Source organism: Hyla sarda, chromosome 1 (genome assembly GCF_029499605.1).
Source record: "Hyla sarda isolate aHylSar1 chromosome 1, aHylSar1.hap1, whole genome shotgun sequence".
Classification (NCBI taxonomy): domain Eukaryota; kingdom Metazoa; phylum Chordata; class Amphibia; order Anura; family Hylidae; genus Hyla; species Hyla sarda.
In genome coordinates, this window is record NC_079189.1 from 592,979,788 (window position 1) to 592,997,297 (window position 17,510).

A 17,510-nucleotide genomic window follows, 5' to 3' on the forward strand; every position below is an offset into this window, starting at 1 on the left:
GGTTGGCCCTGGATTCCTCCTAATACAAGACAATGCTAGACCTCATGCGGCTGAAGTGTGTCAGCAGTTCCTGCAAGAGGAAGGCATTGATGCTATGGACTGGCCCGCCCATTCCCCAGACCTGAAACCCTGAGTACATCTGGGGCATCATGTCTCGCTCCATCCACCAACGCCACGTTGCACCACAGACTGTCCAGGAGTTGGCAGATGCTTTAGTCCAGGTCTGGTAGGACATCCCTCAGGAGACCATCTGCCACCTCCTCAGGAACATGCCCAGGCGTTGTAGGGAGGTCATATGGGCACGTGGAGGCCACACACACTACTGGGCCTCATTTTGACTTGTTTTAAGGACATTACATCAAAGTTGGATCAGCCTGTAGTATGGTTTTCCACTTTGATTTTGAGTGTGACTCCATATCCAGTCCATGGGTTGATAAGTTTGATTTCCATTGATAATTTTTGTGTGATTTTGTTGTCCGCACATTCAACTATGTAAAGACGAAAGTATTTCATACGATTAGTTAATTCATTCAGATCTAGGTTGTTTTAGCTTAGTGTTCCCTTTATTTTTTTGAGCAGTAAATATACAGCCTTGTGGTTATATAGAGGTTAAAAGTTTTCTAACTTGTGTCATTGGGGGAAACCAGCACATTGGGACATCCTAAAGCAGTCTCAAGGGATGGGACTGCAAGAGAATGTGTAGTTAAAAATAGAAGGGGAGAAAAAAAAAAAAATGCAATAGGATGGCTAGACCACTGTGGTCTGCAAAACTCAGGGACCGTGCCAGGAGACTGTGGATGCAAAGGTGTGCAGCTTGTGAAACTTGTGAAGGAAGGACCAAGTGACCACCTGGCATGCCTGTTTGGCAAGAAGCTCTGACCGCTTGGGTGGAGTGAGCAGTAAAACAAGGTTTACCTGCCCTTATACAGTAGGTCTGACTGATGGTCAATCAGATCCACAGAGCAATAGTATGCTTAGAGGTTACGTGCCCCTTCTGAGGGCCCTCAAGGGATGATTAAAAGGGTGTCAGCTTGGCAGAAGAAAGAGGTAAGAGAAAGGTAAATCCTAAGGGCACAGTCTATAACTGAGCATAAGGAGAGAGTGTTCTTGCATGTGAGATGGATAAGGACAAAGGGCAGCTGGATCTTGTTAAGAGGCTCAAAAGAGAGGACTGGAGAGCATCAAAAAATGGGTTCAAGTCCCACAGGACAGAATGCATCTAAGGTGGCACAGCATGACCTTCTCCTGGGGAAGTAGGATCCTCTCCCTCGGGAGGCAGAAGCAAAAAGGGGTCTGAGGGCCAAGCATTTTGCTTCATAAGGAGCACTTTGTAAAGCACTTAATGCTGATTCTTCCATGAAAGCAGAAAGAACATCATGGATTGGTAAAGAAGGAGAGGGGTCTGGATCTGAAAACTTGAAGGATGGCATGAGTAGTCCACCATGGAAGCCAGCCTGGAGGAATGCTCGGCATCTAGGACAGATTAAAAATCAGAGATTTCACCTCTGGACATCAAATCTATATCAAGCAAGGGATGAGGTCCAAGACTGGGCATACAGTGGAGGCAGAGAAGTCTAAATTGATGAAATGCTGGCAAGGAGAAACAGACAAGGCCCTCTAGTTGGATGTACCACAGGAAACAATGGGTGGCGGATTGGTGCTTTTGGACAGGCGACTCAGTACTGTATGCCTATCATGGAATATGAGACCTTGGTAAGTTGAGCCATGGCTGAGGAGGGGGTGTGAGCACAAACCAGTTCTGCAGTTGCCGAGGGAATGGATTAGGGTCCGATGGTGGATGAGCTGTGAAGGGCTGGCTGAATTCAAGGCATGCTCGGCAAAGGAAAATAGGAGCATGCACAATAGGTGGCAACAGCAACCGCCACACACAAAGTTTTGCCTGTAGATTTTGTGGGTGCGCTGTGAGAACATGAAAGCTGGAGATGGAGAGCCCCTGCAGTGTCACAAGTAGCAGAGGAATGACAAGGAAAGCTCCCAGGAAATTGAGAAGCAGAAGCAATTGCGTATAATTGATAGGCTGCCTGTGGATCGATCCCCCCTGGGTGAACTGGCAAAGGAGCAGGTAAGTGACGGGGAGTGGAAGCTAACAAAACATGTGGTAGAAACCTCATGTAGAAGGAAGCCCAACAGAAACCACAGTAACCAACCAGTACAGTGCCACTGATGGCCTAGAGAAAAAAGGTTGACTCAGCACCCAGCACACCAGGAAGCTGAGCAAAGCAGCCATAGAGGAATAAATAACAGATATACATACCTAAAGAAAATTCCCCATTTAGCGTGCAAATTTCTCTAGAGATGGCATCTCAACAGGTGGAGTATAGTCTTGTAGGAGGAACTAGCACTTGTTGTAGTGTTTAGTGTTGCCTCCTAGTGGTGCCAGCATATACCCATTGTGCCTGTCCACCCCAATGACACAGGTAAGAAAAATAAAGTTGCATGCAGTGCTTTTTTTTGTCTAAAAACGACACCTTAGTGGAACTAGACAGAAACTGTGAGGCAACCACTCTGGTACACTCAAGTAACAGGCAGAAAACTTACATCCAAATATTGTTTTGCAATGGTCCTCTTGATGTCATCATTAATCTTGTTGCTGGACATATCCCTCTTAAGGAATTCCAGGGTTTGCTTAGGGTGAAAATGAACTCCTGTTTTCCTATTTATAGCCTTATCATATACCTTTGCAGACTCAGACGGTGAATACTTCTGAATTTTACTAGACAAAAGAAAAAAAAGTTAAATTTTTTTTGAAGAGACTATAGTTTAGTAATATACAAAATCAGTAAACATTAAGATGGACAGTTTGTGTTTTTTAGTACTTACCTATCGGAGAAACCACAGAGGTTTTTCAAATGCTGCTTCAGCATCAAAAGTAAGAGAATTCCTTGTGAAGCATTTGCAAACTCGATGAGTGGTGCAGCATCATCTGGCAGACAGTTCAGGACATGATCTACGCCCTCCTCCTCATCAGAATCGGACTCTGAGGCTGCTCGCCTTCTTGTTCTTCTGGTTGGCTTCACTACCTCCTCCTCGCTTTCACTGTCTTCATCAGCTGATTCTGCCTTGGTTTTTTTCTTGCTCTTTCCCCCTTTTACCATTGACTAAAATGTAAATAAACTTAAATGAATACTATACAGGAGATTGCAATCAAAATAACAGACAACTGAATTCAATAACTGGGCCAACCAAGTATGCCCTATTCTGTGACACACTTACCTCTCTAAATGATTGCAACAGATTACTACCCGAGACAGATAATGTAATGTCTATGTGATGCATTATGAACAGTGGCTCCTCCTGAGTTTGATATGGAAAACAGGCTAGATTGTCTGCTATATACAGGAGCATAGTCACTTCCGTTTTCTGTAAAACAGGGGGGAAAAAGCCATTATTATTCCGGTTCATTACAGCATATGCTCTTCATCTGTGTCCCTTTGATATTCCAGAATGTTAGCTTATCTAACAACATGCTAAAAAAGGCTTCACTCTAGTCCTTAGTTTGTGTGTGGTATAGCACCTCAATTCCAACAAGGGGAATGGAGAAGAATTATAATATGACATAGACCGAATAGGTCTGAATAGCTCCCCATTAAACTGACTGTCGATCACTTAAAGGGGTACTCCACCCCTAGACATCTTATCCCCTATCCAAAGCATAGAAAATAAGATGTCTGATCGCTGGGGTCCTGCCACTGGGAACTAGGGATCGACCGATATCGTTTTTTTTAGGGCAGATACCGATAATCGGTGGAGGTTAGGGCCGATAGCCAATAACTTATACAGATATTCCGGTATAAGTTATCGGCTATTTATCCCCCCCGCGACACCGCTGCAGATCATTGATTTAAAGCGGGCGTGGGGGGTGCGACGCGGTGCGGCGGGTCGGTCGCGGTGCGGTGGGTCGGGGGGGGGGGTCACGGTGCGGTGGGGGCAGGGCATTATCGGCAAGGTAGTGATGTTTGCTGAGTGCAGCAGATGACAGGGGTACTGCAGGAGAGATCACGGGGGTTCCCAGCGGCGGGACCCCAGTGCTCAGACATCTTATCCCCTATCCTTTGGATAGGGGATAAGATGTCTAGGGGCAGAATACCCCTTTAATAAATATTGGGATGAACTCCGGGAGAAGACAAAATGTTTTCAGCATTTTTCTGTTTTTTCATCCACAGCTCAATGAGGTTCTGTGCATAAAACAGAGGAAAAGCAGCAGCATCTATTAGTTTCAGTGGTCATATGCCCGATCACATGGCCATTATGCTTGCACCAGAAATTGCTGTTGGGTATTAGACAGTCACAGTAATGGCTGATTTTCCCCATTGTACAGAATAGTGCAATGGGTGTTGGCAGGTATAGGAGAGATAGCCAAAAAAGAAACACAAATACATACTATAAAGTAAAAATAAATTAGATTAAAAAAATGATAAATCCTTCCAAATTAAACGCAACCCACCAATCATTGTTTTAACAATAATGCCAATAGAAAGGAGATTTTTTTTGTACTCTCCGTAAAATCTCTCTTGTAGCCTTCATTGGGGGACACAGAGACCATGGGTATATGTTCTTGCCACTAGGAGGCGCTGACACTAAGAAAAAAAGTTGGCTCCTCCCTGGCAGGATATACCCGCCCACTGGAAGTGAGGTAATCAGTTTTGTCACAAAGCAGTGGGAGAAGCCAATCAAGAGATAAGTCCAAAGGACCCTAGAAAGGAATCCCGGAGAAACACTCAAGAACCGGAAAAGGCTATCCAGACAAGAATGAAGACATGGGTGGGTGCTGTGGGTTAATTGGTCTTTGACCCAGCAGTCTGAGCGAACCAGAGCACTCCCAGCCAGGGATGAAATGCAGACAGTCTGGCTAATTGGCATAGGGAACGTGGACACACCGGTCCCATCCTCAGAACCACACACTGAAAGTGGCTTACAAACCCTTATCCATGATAGCAGCAGGCCTGTGGAGAGGGACCTGGGAAAGTAGGGAACCCTGCGAACCACTACGTGATGCATTGTGAAAGGCCCATGGAGCAACATGGGGTCCCTTGCCCAGAACTGCACCACAGCAGTGGGATAGCTGAACCTCCGCCAAAGGTGTGGGAAGTGTATAGTAGGTGACCCAACATAGTAGTAAACAACGCAGACCACCGTCTGGTTGACTTGTATAGGGTTCCTGAATGCAGAGTCACTTCTGCGAGGAGCCATGGATGGTATCCCCATCGTCCTGTATAGAGTCCATAGGACACGTCAGGGCCCTTCTTCGTACACCACGCTCTAATAGTGGGGTACCGGAACTCCAGCCGCAGTGACATCAGGCATGTGAGAAATGACAGGCGGCAGAGGAATCACAGTCTGGCTTACTGGTATGGGTCCATAGTAACTCCGTCTGACGCCTCACACTAGCCGAGGGGTGTCTGAATGTCAACCGCAGATGCAATCGGAATGTCAATCCACCAGCAACGCAAAAGCCCCGTAAGGGCACCAGACCGGAGCCGTGCCCCGATAGGGAGGGACTAGAACCAGCACAGTAAACATGGCATGGTACGCAGTGAAAGGCGAAACCAGGCACCAAATGTAACCCCGTAATGTCCAGGGACCACGTAACGTCCTGCCATCGTGGTTCGCATATGCTCTTTCACAGAGTAAGAACTCTGCAGAATTGGGTATGGCAGAGGCATAAGGCAAAAAACATTGTGCGGATAGTGCTATGTGGGGGAAAAAAAGCCCCATATACAGTCCCAGAAAAGGACCCAGCAGATAATAATCTGATAAAAACATATTATGGGCAAAAAACTGTAATAGCTATGAGCTGCAACAGCGGGAGCCACAAAAAAAACACAATACCATTAACAGCCGCTAGAGGGCGTTTTCCAGTAAAGAGACCAGAGGAAGACAATTTTCTCTTTATTTAAATGAACCTGAATTCCCGGCATTAACCTCCGAGCTCAAGCCTGGACGCGCTACGGGGGAAGGAGAGGGGCGGAACTAAACTCTGTGAGAGGCGTAGAAGAGAGGAACTGGGTGTGTCCTGTGAGACACCCTAGGGGCTAGACAGGCTTCCGCTGAGCTGGAAGAGAAAGGACCCTGAGGAGGAGGGAGTCAGCCTCTGAAATCCCTGGTACCATCCCTGGTAACTAATGCAGCGCACTGAGCCTGGAGGGCTCGCTGCGGGAGGAGCGGAGCTAAGCTCCACTTATGAGGTGTCGGCTAGTGGAAGCACGTCTACCGTGTGAAACAGATCTGTCCCGTAACCACCTCTGCCTCCGCTCTATACACGCCTGTCCCTGCTGTACTTTGTATGCCTAACGGACTATAGTAAAGATAGCTTCATCACTGGATGGTGAGTGCAGTTGTCTTCTTTCTTTGTTATTTCCATTGATGAGAGGCGCAGAAAGGTGCTGGGCTTTACTTCCTGTCTGGCGCTCCCAAGACCGACAGAGGGGGGGGTACTCCATCAGTTGGTCTCCTGATTCCCGTGCTGAGCATGGGGAGAAGCGGGGCGGAGCTACCTTACGCCATTATGGGTCTCGGAGGCCAGCAAGCACCGGAGGAGATCAGACCAGCTGAAAAAGAAAATCAGCGGCCGCAGAAAGTACAGGGAGCTGCTGCCAAAGTCGGTAGCTGCCCTGAGACAGAAACTGCTGTCATAACAGTCAGCGAGCGGGCGGAGGGGATGATATACTCACCATATACTCTTCATAACCTCACCCAGATGGCTTCAACCAGCTTATGGCCACTCTGAATCATACCAGGCTAGGCTAGAGGGGGCGAGTGGGGGACCCGGACCCAGGGTACAACATCCAGGCACTGGCCGTTGGCGAGAAGGGGTTAATAGTACATACTCTAGGTCTGTGCCCCTTTGTAGCATGCTCCTGAACCCCCACCTGAAAATGAGAAACAAAAGGAAGGAAAAAAAAAAAAAACTAACAGCCCTTACTAGAAAATAATTTTAAAAAAAGACCAGGTCTGAGGAGCTCCCAGACGTGTCTTGCCTCCTACTGACACACTAGCTAAAACTGATAACCTCACTTCCAGTGGGCGGGTATATCCTGCCAGGGAGGAGATGACTTTTTCCTAGTGTCAGCGCCTCCTAGTGGCAAGAGCATATACCCATGGTCTCTGTCGCAAAATGAAGAGTGACCGAGAAATAGCTAAAAATGAATAATTACATTTTTTCTTTTTTGTAAAAGTAAAGTTAATAGCCCAACAAGTACAGTAACAGCAGGTACAGTGGTCTCCCAACATACAATGGCCCCGATATACGATCGTTTCAACGTACAATGGCCTCTCAGAGCCCATCATAAGTTGAAGGCAGCATCAACATACGATGCTTCTGTGTGTCGGGACAATCACAAAAATGGCTATCCGGCAGAACGGACTGCTTCAGCAGCTGCTGGAGAGTTGTTTAATTCTTTTTCCCTGTTACATACATGTACGGCAGGCCTCCACTGAGCTCCATGCAGGCCCTGCCCCCCGGTGCAGCCATAACCAATAGCCTGCAGCATCTTGCTGCAGGCATCCAATGGGCTGTGGCCTGCCCTCCCCTTCTTGGGTAGCTGTAGTGTACAGGATCACAATGGGGGACATTCTGTCCTCCCTGAAGGTATTTACAGAACAGTACAGTACTGTATGTGATGTCACATTACATTCAGTACACACAATACACATCATACATCAATGTTTCCCAACCAGTGTACCTCCAGCCCACTACAACTACAACTTCCAGCATGCTCAGACAGTCAATGGCTGTACAGGCATTCTGGGAGTTTTAGTTATGCAACATACAATGATTATGCCAGAACTCCAGGAATTACCAGTTTTCCATAGAAATATGTACTCAACATACAATGGTTCGGGGGCTTCGGAACCAATTACCAGTTTTCCATAGACATATAATCAACCTACAATGGTTTCAACATACAATGGTCCTCCTAGAACCAATCAATATCGTATCTTGAGGGACCACAGTATAGTATTACTAAAAGACTGGACCTGGCAGATCAAAGTACTAGGAACTTGAATTGGTAAAAATGTATGTGATCAGAATAACACACGATGGCACACAACAGATAATTTTTAAAATTAAGAAAGAGATTTTTCTTGGTGGAAAATGAGTTTCTATCAGCTACCTCTACCCTATGAAAGGGCAAAGGGGTCCACAGAATAAATATGGTCATACCGCAGCATCATCAAACAGGTTGAGTAATGAGATGAGGAAAGCTCGTCTGTGCTGACGGTTCGTTCGGATCATAGAATAGAGGTGGGAGCATAGCGCGCTGGTGGACTCATCTTGCCGGAAGCCACGCACCATGCGCTTGGGGTCTGAAGTAATTGCTTGCTGAACCAGGTAGGACATCTTGATGCCAGCTACCGCTTTCATCTGAGACAAAAACAAAGAATTATTAATTGACTATAAGTTAGCAGCCACCAAGAGCATACTGTAGAGGGGATAAACTCACATGGATGAATCCAGTGTATTTCTTGTCTATCTCAACCAGTTGCTGGTCTGATTTGTTCCGCATGGATGGCTCAGGGTCTGTCCCCATTGCAATCAGATATGGCACACACTAAATGAGGGGGAAATGGACAAAATATCAAGACTTAGGTGGGATCACGAGAGGCATTAGGACTAACCATATAAAAGCTTTTTTTTTTTTTTTACAAATAGGAAAATTTCAAGTCACAGATTTAGTCAATAGCCGTTTGGTAAGGCGCACCTGTACAGGATGGATGAGACCCTGGTTTAGCGTCAATGCAATGACATTGAGAGCAAAGTGCCGGACACTTGACTGCTTGTGAAAGAACGACTCCAAAACCTGTTTGAGGTAAAGCTGCATAATGGAGCTGCTCATCCCTGAGGAAATATCTCCCATCTCTTTCAGGTCTTCCTGCTTTGAAACTTTTTTCCCTAAAAAGCAGAATTAAAACAAATGTCACTTTCAATATAAAATCTGTGCAATACAAAATATACCATTAAATTCTTAAGTCATCAATCCGTGCATAAAAAAGGGATTTTTGTCTTACCGTAAAATCCTTTTCTCGGAGGATCCATTGGGGGACACAGACCTTGGGTATATGCTGTTGTTGCTAGGAGACTTGACACTAAGGAAACCAAAAAAGTCGGCTCCTCCCAGCAGGATATACCCGCCTACAGAGCTCCATTGGGGGACACAGACCTTGGGACGTACCAAAGCCGTCCCTAGGGTAGGCACAGAAAACAATCAAGGAGCAGGCTGAGCCCACCGCTACCTGCAACACCTTACAGCCCAGACTAGCATGGAGATCATCCCCGGGATGATATGGAGCAGGACATAAGGACGGGAGGACGATATTCTCATTAAGGTGGAAGGCAGAAACCACCTTAGGTAAAAAAGAAGGAACCGGACGAAAAACAACTTAGTCCTGATGGACAATTAGAAAGGGAGAGCGGCAAGAAAGAGCTGCCAACTTCGAAACCCCTCTGATGGAGGCAATTGCCATAAGGAACGCCACCTTCCAGGAAGAGAGACTAAGGGAAATCTCCCTGAGGGGTACAAAGGGCGTGCCCTGTAGGGCGCCAGGACCAAATTCAGATCCCAAGGAGGTGTAGGAGATCTGTAAGGAAGAGCCGTGTGAGCCACTCCTTGAAGGAAGGTCCGAAGATGAGAATCAGATGCCAGAGGGCATTGAAAAAGAATGGAAAGTGCCGAAACTTGACCCTTTAAAGAGCTGAGAGCTAATTGCTGTTCCAGCCCTGACTGCAAAAATGAAAGGAGTCGGGGAAGGGAGAACACCACTGGAGAAAGATTGAGATTCACACCAACGAAAATAAGACCGCCAGGTACGGTGGTATATCTTCGCAGAAAAGGGCTTGCGTGCCTTGAGCATGGTGCAAATCACCTGTGTTGAGAGGCCACGGGCCCTTAGTACCGCGGTCTCAACCGCCACGCCGTCAAATGCAGCGATGGTAAATTGGGGTGGCACAGGGGACCCTTCGAGAGAAGGTCTGGACGAAGTGGAAGGCGCAGCGGAACGTCGTGCAGCAGCCGGACGACGTCGGCGTACCACGGCCTCCGAGGCCAATCTGGAGCCACGAGAATGGCGGGAATGCCCTCCGCTTTGAGCTTCCTCAGGACCCTGGGAAGGAGAGGAAGAGGAGGGAACAGATAAGGTAGGGCAAAATCCGACCAAGGAATCACCAGTCCCGGGACTTCGACACAAAGAGGGGAACCTTCTGGTTGTGGCGGGATGCAAAGAGGTCCACATCTGGAGTTCCCCAGAGGTCGCAGATCTCTGCAAATACCTCCGGATGAAGGGACCACTCGCTGGGGTCGGGAGAGGACCGGCTTAGGAAGTCCGCTTCCCAATTGTTTACGCCTGGGATGTGAATTGCCGAGATAGCTGGAACCCTGAGTTCCGCCCAGAGAAGAATCTTGGAAACTTAGCCGCCAAGCTGCGTGTGCCGCCCTGGCGATTGATGTATGCCACTGCAGTGGAGTGATCCGACTGGACACTAACTGGGCAGCCCTGAAGAAGGATCTCCCAATGTAACAGGCAAAGATAGATTGCCCTCAGTTCCAAGATGTTGATCGGGAAGAGTGTCTCTCTGGGAGACCAAAGGCCCTGGACTGTCCGGTCTCAGAAAACAACCCCCCCCCCCCCCCCCCCAACCCGAAAGGCTGGCATCTGTCGTGACAACCAGCCAATGGAGAGGCAGGAAGGAGCGTCCCCTGAAGTAGGGGGGAGCGGAGCCACCACAGAAGGGAGCGGCGAGATGTCCGAGGAAGTACAATCTTGCGATCGAGGGACAAGTGGGACCTGTCCCATCGGGATAGAATCGCGAGTTGAAGGGGTCGAAAATGAAACTGAGCGAAGGGAACGGCCTCCATGGCCGCCACCATCCGACCCAGGACTTCCATGCAAAAGCGAATGGACACTGGGGAGGGGTTCCTGAGTATACAAACCCCCGACAGAAGGGTCAGCCGCTTGTCCGGAGGGAGGCGAGCGCGGGCAGACTGGGTGTCGAACTGAAGTCTCAGAAAAACCAAGGACTGAGTGGGGAATAGGTTGGACTTGTCCCGATTGACCAACCAACCGAAGTGAGACAGGGCCTGAAGAGTGAAGGTGAGACTCTCTAGATTCTGGTCTCTGGACGGAGCCTTGATCAGAAGGTCGTCCAAGTAAGGAATCACTGAGACCCCCCTAGTCCGTAGCAGGCCGATCACCGGCGCAGGGACCTTGGTGAATACTCTCAGAGCTGTGGCCAGGCCGAAGGGGAGAGCCACAAACTGGAAATGTCCCTCCGGGACAGCAAAGCAGAGGTACTGCTGGTGTCCCGGAAAAAATCAGAACGTGGAGGTAGGCGTCCCTGATGTCCACTGATGAAAGAAACTCCTCCTGATCCATGGTTGCCACGACTGAACGGAGAGACTCCAAGCGGAAGTTGCGCAGGAGGAGATGCCGGTTGAGGTGCTTTAGATCCAACATGGGGCGTACGGAACCCCCTTTCTTGGGAACTACAAAGAGGTTGGAATAAAAACCTCAAACGTTCCTTGGGAGGAACCGGGACAATGACCCCCTGAATGAGGAGGGACTGAAGCGCACCCCGAAAGGCCTTGGGAGGAACCGGGACAATGACCCCCTGAATGAGGAGGGACTGAAGCGCACCCCGAAAGGCCTTTCAGGGAGACCGTGGGGCTCGAGAAAAGAAAAACGATCCCTCGGAAGAGAGGCAAACTCTATCCGCTAACCGTTTGATACCACATCTGACCCAGGAGTCCTGTACATGCATGGTCCAGACGACCCGGAAGAGCAACAGACGACCTCCCACCCGAGAAAAATCTGCAGCGTCCATTCAGGCAGAGGTGGGATTTGGGGGGGGCCGGCCCGAACGGTTATCCGATTTCCAGGATGGGCGGGTCTGGAAGGAGGGAGCCTTCTTGTCCCGAGAAGGCGCCTGCCTGGCCCCCTTCGTGACCCCGAAGGTCCGAAAGGAGGTAGATTTGCGGCGGGAAGTAGTACTGTGGGCCTTATTTTGAGGTAATAAAGAACTCTTCCCTCCCGTGGCTTCCGAGATGATCTCATCTAGGCGCTTACCAAAATGCCGAGAGCCAGTAAATGGAAGCTCAGTGAAAGATTTTTTTGGAGGCTGCGTCCGCATCCCAGGCTTTGAGCCACGCGGATCTACGGAGCGTCACTAGGTTACCCGTGGCAAAGGCAGCACAGCGGGCCGACTGCATGGAAGTAGAACATAGAAAATCTCCAGCCTTAGAAAGCAGGAGAATTAAGTCGGTCAGTTCTTCCGAGGAAGCCCCAGAAGAAACGCTGTGACGGAGTCGCGAGACCCAGATCGTAAGGGCCTTGGAAACCCAGGCAGAGGCAAAAGCAGGTAGAAGAGAAGAACCCGCAGCCTCAAAGGCAAATTTTGCCAAAGTCTCTACCCATTTGTCCGCTGGATTCTTAAAAGAAGCAGCATTGGGCAAAGGCAGGGTAGTAGCCTTAGATAGGTGTTCAAATTCAGCATGGGAGCTGAACATCTTGGGTGCCGGACGGGCACGGTGAAAGGAAACTTCTGGGACAGCGTCCGAAGTTCCTGGGTCCTGTAGGTGAAAGGTGTCTCTTATGGCCGAAACGAATGAGTCCACCGTGTCAGTCATGTCTGTGCGGTCCTCTGAATCAGAGGCAGAAGCCTCATCAACTAGTTCTCCAGGGGAGTGGGAAGAAGCAGCCTTAGAAGAAGGAGACAGTGACCTGGTGCGCCGTTCTGGGGACTCAGAATGGCGACTCGGGGAGCGTCTTCTAGAAGACGGACGCTTGCGGGAAGACGTAGCTGAGGGACGATGCCCATGAGGGGAGCGCCTACATCTGTACAAAGACTCCTGAGAGGAGTATGAGGAATGACCCCTATTACGCTTGAGAGAGCATTTAACATAGGGTAAAGGAGAGCAAGTCTCTATTGAGGAACGGTGTAAGGAGGACCTCTCCAAGGCAGTCACCGTGGAACGGGAGACCTGCGCCAAGTCAGAGATAAATTGAGAGAGGGAAGACACCCATATTGGAGGGGCAGCAGAGCCCACTGGGTCTGGGGGAGCATCCTGAGTAGGAATACCAGGGGGGTCAGGAGGTGCAGTGGTGCAGGCGGAACAGGTGGGTTCAGCAGACCCAAGCATTTTAGAGTTGCAGCCCTTGCAAGAATAGTAGGTGACCAGGGCCCCAGGTACCTGTTTAGAGGGAGGAAAATGAGTAAAATAAAACAGTCTCACCAGCGTCCGTGTCCCCCACCAGGTAGCCGCTGTGAGGAGAAGTTCTTCAGACAGACAGAGAGGCAGCAGGACCAATGAGAAGAGAGGGGCCGGGTTAGACTGGGGCGCCTCCGATTGGTCCTAAGGCTCCTCTGCCTGCTCCCATTGGCTGTAGTGGTTCGCGCGTCTGAACCCACAGGGTGCGAATCCCGCCGAGAGAGGAATGATGTCAGCGTGGAAATGGCGCCCCCACTCTCAATCCCCGTCACATATGCGAGTGCAGGGGGAAGTGAGCGCCGCCGGCAGCTTACTGCCGAGAAAGTGAAAGTAAACTGTGCCCCAAACGTATCGGCACACAATGCGGCCGGAGCACAGAAGAATAGGTAGAGACGGCAGCCGCGGCTGCTGAAGAAAGAGACAGGACTGCCTATGTTAAAACACTGGCGCCTAGAGAGGTGCTTAGACAGTCCTACACCACTGACCACCAGCCCCCCAATTCCCCAATAAAGTAATAGGGAGCCCCTGCCTAGATAGTATGAGCAGATCCACCTCAGAAGTCCACACAGATGATAATAAAGAGGCGTGGGACTAAAACAGGGGGTCTCCAGAGGTTGCAAGTCCCCAAAACCTGTAAGAAAAAAAGGGGGGGGGGGGGATACTCACCTTAGTCAGAAGAACTTACCTAATGAAGTCTTCCTGATGAAGTCTTCAGCCAGCTTTTAGTCACCTGCATCATGCAGGGCTGTAAAAAGCGAGACGAGCAGGGAAAAGTGGGGGACCCGGACCCATGAGGTACAACCCCAGGCGCTGACCGTTGGTGAGAGGGGGTTGACCGTACATCCACGATGTCTGTGCCCCCTCAATCGCAAATGGGGAAACAGTGAACGCTATGTTCCTGAGCCCCCACCTGAAAAAAGGGAAATAAAAAGGAATAAAGAAACTAAACGTCCCTAATCTGGAAAAATAAAAAAAAGTTAGACCTGGTCTGGAGAGAACCCCAGACCAGTGTCCATCTCCTGCAGACACTAAGCTAAAACTGATTACCTCAGACTCTGTGGGCGGGTATATCCTGCTGGGAGGAGCTGACTTTTTTTGGTTTCCTTAGTGTCAAGTCTCCTAGCAACAACAGCATATACCCAAGGTCTGTATCCCCCAATGGAGCCGATAGAGAAAACAAAACTATTCTAGGACACCTCTTCCTGTACGGCCAGCAAAATATAATTGTACATAGGCCAACTGCTGACTTCTGGTTAGAGCTTTAGATAGTAGCTAAGACTTACAGTCTCTGTCGGCTTGTTGCATCCGCGTGTCTTCCTCTTGTAGGTAGGTCTGGAGGTTTTTTAGAACTTGGATCTTTAAGTTCACTGAGGAGTTCTTGTCCGAGAGAATATTGTTGTACAAATTTTTCACTTCCACTTCAAACATAAGAATTGGATGTTGAATGAATGAAAACCCTAAAGAAAAAAAAATGAAAATGATATATATATATATATATATATATATATATATATATATATATATACACATATACATACACACAAATGTCACAATATTTAACAGCTAACCTTACAGACAATCAATATATGGTTTCCAACATGGCATTCATTTAAAAAAAATAATAATTTGCTTATATCATTAAATCTCCTAAATTATTTACATTAAACATGCATAAGATGCAAGACCCCATTTTCTCTACCATGTAATGTATATGTATGGAAGCCATAAGATTGCCAGTCTGCAGATCCTCTGGATATTTACAGCCCCCTTCTCCTGATAGTAGAATAGTTTTTGCTCCATGAAATGTACAGAACTTACTACTATCTCACAGGCTATTATAGTCAGCGCTTGACACCCTCATGCTTCAGTAACACTGTTCCAACAGAATAGCAATGTCAAGTTCTACAAGTAACACACTTGTCTAGGTAAATTCAAATTTGGCATAGATATGACACGCTTGGTATATTTTGTACTTGTCATGCAGAATGTACATCACCCAAAGATAAAGCAACAAGCTCACCGACTAAGCACTAATTTGTTCCTGCTCTACATTGAGCACCTACAATTCACACTCAGAAAGCAGCATTCAAATGTAAAATATTTGTTCTTGACATCAAGACACAAAGTAAAACACAAAAAAAATTCTTACCAAGTCCAATAATGGCTTTTGTTTGCACTTCCTCATCTGAATGTTTTGTAAAGTACAAAAGCAACTCCAAAACTTTGTCCCTAATGTTGACCTGTAGCATAAATAAAAATGCAGCATCAGAACTGAGTATCTCCCTATTTAAAGCCTTAATATTTCGATATCACTTACACTTACTTTGCTGCTACCCTTGAAATCTTCTTGGTCAAAATCGAAGTGTCGACAGAGGGCACCAACAGTGAAAAGTGAGCGCAGGAGAGCTGGTTTGTTTGTGGTCAGGACTGTACTGTTTGGGTCTTCTTGATGCTCAGTTTTTAACTTTATAAGAGCACCTAGGATAAACAAAGATCACAATTTGTTTATCTCTTAGTTTTGCACCATCGATTTACCTAGCTGTAACACTAAACCAGTAACAAGTACAAAACATCAAAAGGTTAAAGGAGGTATATTCGCACAATGCATAAAAGCTTCACCACTGGTTTTGCAGAATTTGGGATTTGCCATGGTGCAGGTCTCTAAAGCAATATTCTACACACAGCGTTTGTACACACTTTGCGCAACCTCCTTTCTTATAGTATGTTCTGTTCTAGCCACAATAGAAACTAAATCACACACCCTGTAGAATTGCTTTTTCCTATTGCCCCAATCTTCACAAATAAGTAAGCTAAATAAGAAAGCTATGACAGTTCAAAACAATTCATGAAAAAAATGCCCAAAATCGTCCCGTCCTTAAACCAGAGTATTGTGTAAATTTGTCCATTAAATGCATATTACAGAATAGTTTGCTTCTGGACAAAGTCATTACACAAGATAAGAGTTATCAGGACATGTACATTAATAATCCGCTTCTACCTGTATCTTACATGAGCACATACAAACATACTTACCATAATATCTATTAAAACAGGCCCACACAAACTTATAATTCTGTGTTACTTTGTTTACCACAGCTCCGAGACAACTCACACAATGCTGTACCACCTGCAATTAGGAAAATTAGGTTAAAAGGTCAGTAAATACACTAGACAAATATTATCCATCTAAATAAAAGTGTGGTATGACTACAAGCTGTCTGATTGGTTGCTATGGGTAACTGGTCAACATACTTTGCACAAGTTTTGATGAATTTCCCCCAATATTTCTATTGCACATCTAACGCTGGTACAAAAGGGGGGGTGATCTTTGATTAGATTCTTTAGTCCCACATTCATGGAACGATCTTTGAACTGTGTCTAGAAATCTGAATAGGTATACCACCAGAAACATTTTTCTGCAGCAGATGGCCCAGACTTATCACAGAACCAGTATATTTCTATATACTCAAATAAGATTCATAATATGTAAAAGACACTTTAAATATGCATGAAAAAGTAGATTTTTTACGCTTACCATAAAATCTCTTTCTCGGAGGATCCACTGGGGGACTCAGAAACCATTAGTATATCTTGCTGCCACTAGGAGGCTGACATTAGGCATAAAAAAGAAAGTCGGCCCCTCCTGGCAGGATATACCCCGCCTACTGTCCCTGAGCTTATCAGTTTAGTCCCAAAGAAGTAGGAGACGACCGACAGAGAAAGAAACCAGCAGATGTCCGAGGGAAGCAGACAAAAAAAGGAACCGAAAACCACCCCTCAGACAAAACAAAACCGAACCCTAGCAACAAACCCAATGGGTGGGTGCTGTGTCCCCCAATGGATCCTCCGAGAAAGATTTTAAGGTAAGCATAAAAAAAAATCTACTTTTCCATTGGGGGACCCAGAAACCGTGGGACGTACCAAAGCAGTCCCCAGGGTGGGAAAAATACCCAACACAGAAGAAGGCAGAAGATTGAGCCACTGCCGCCTGCAACACTTTGCAACCCAAACTAGCGTCAGGGGACACGAATGTGTGCACTTGGTAGAATTTAGTGAAAGTGTGCAAGGACGACCAAGTGGCCGCCTTACAGACCTGCAGGGCCGAAACCCTATTGCAGAATGCCCAAGAAGCCCCAACGGAACGCGTAGAATGTGCAGTCACCCGAAAAGGTGGGACCTTTCCCTTACGACGGTACGATTCCGAAATGGCAGAACAGATCCACTGCAAAATGTTCGCCTTGGAAGCCGGAAGACCCTTGTGACTACCCTCCGGAATCACAAAGAAGA

General features: G+C 47.4%; 1 protein-coding gene across 4 annotated transcripts in view; it reads right to left on the reverse strand.

The window, feature by feature from the left end:
- The window catches only part of NIPBL (NIPBL cohesin loading factor), a 188,321-nt gene that overhangs the window by 5,522 nt on the left and 165,289 nt on the right, over window positions 1–17,510 (reverse strand). For 3 of the 4 annotated variants that reach the window (XM_056546390.1, XM_056546382.1, XM_056546403.1), the window contains exons 36-45: window positions 16,257–16,350; window positions 15,541–15,701; window positions 15,373–15,463; window positions 14,507–14,680; window positions 8,724–8,914; window positions 8,466–8,573; window positions 8,186–8,386; window positions 3,235–3,381; window positions 2,842–3,119; window positions 2,560–2,734 (exon numbers count right to left, since the gene is read on the reverse strand). In XM_056546390.1, coding sequence (XP_056402365.1) covers window positions 2,560–2,734; window positions 2,842–3,119; window positions 3,235–3,381; window positions 8,186–8,386; window positions 8,466–8,573; window positions 8,724–8,914; window positions 14,507–14,680; window positions 15,373–15,463; window positions 15,541–15,701; window positions 16,257–16,350 — 1,620 coding nt within the window. The remainder of the gene's footprint in view (window positions 1–2,559; window positions 2,735–2,841; window positions 3,120–3,234; window positions 3,382–8,185; window positions 8,387–8,465; window positions 8,574–8,723; window positions 8,915–14,506; window positions 14,681–15,372; window positions 15,464–15,540; window positions 15,702–16,256; window positions 16,351–17,510) is intronic. The other variant, XM_056546398.1, reaches the window with a different exon arrangement.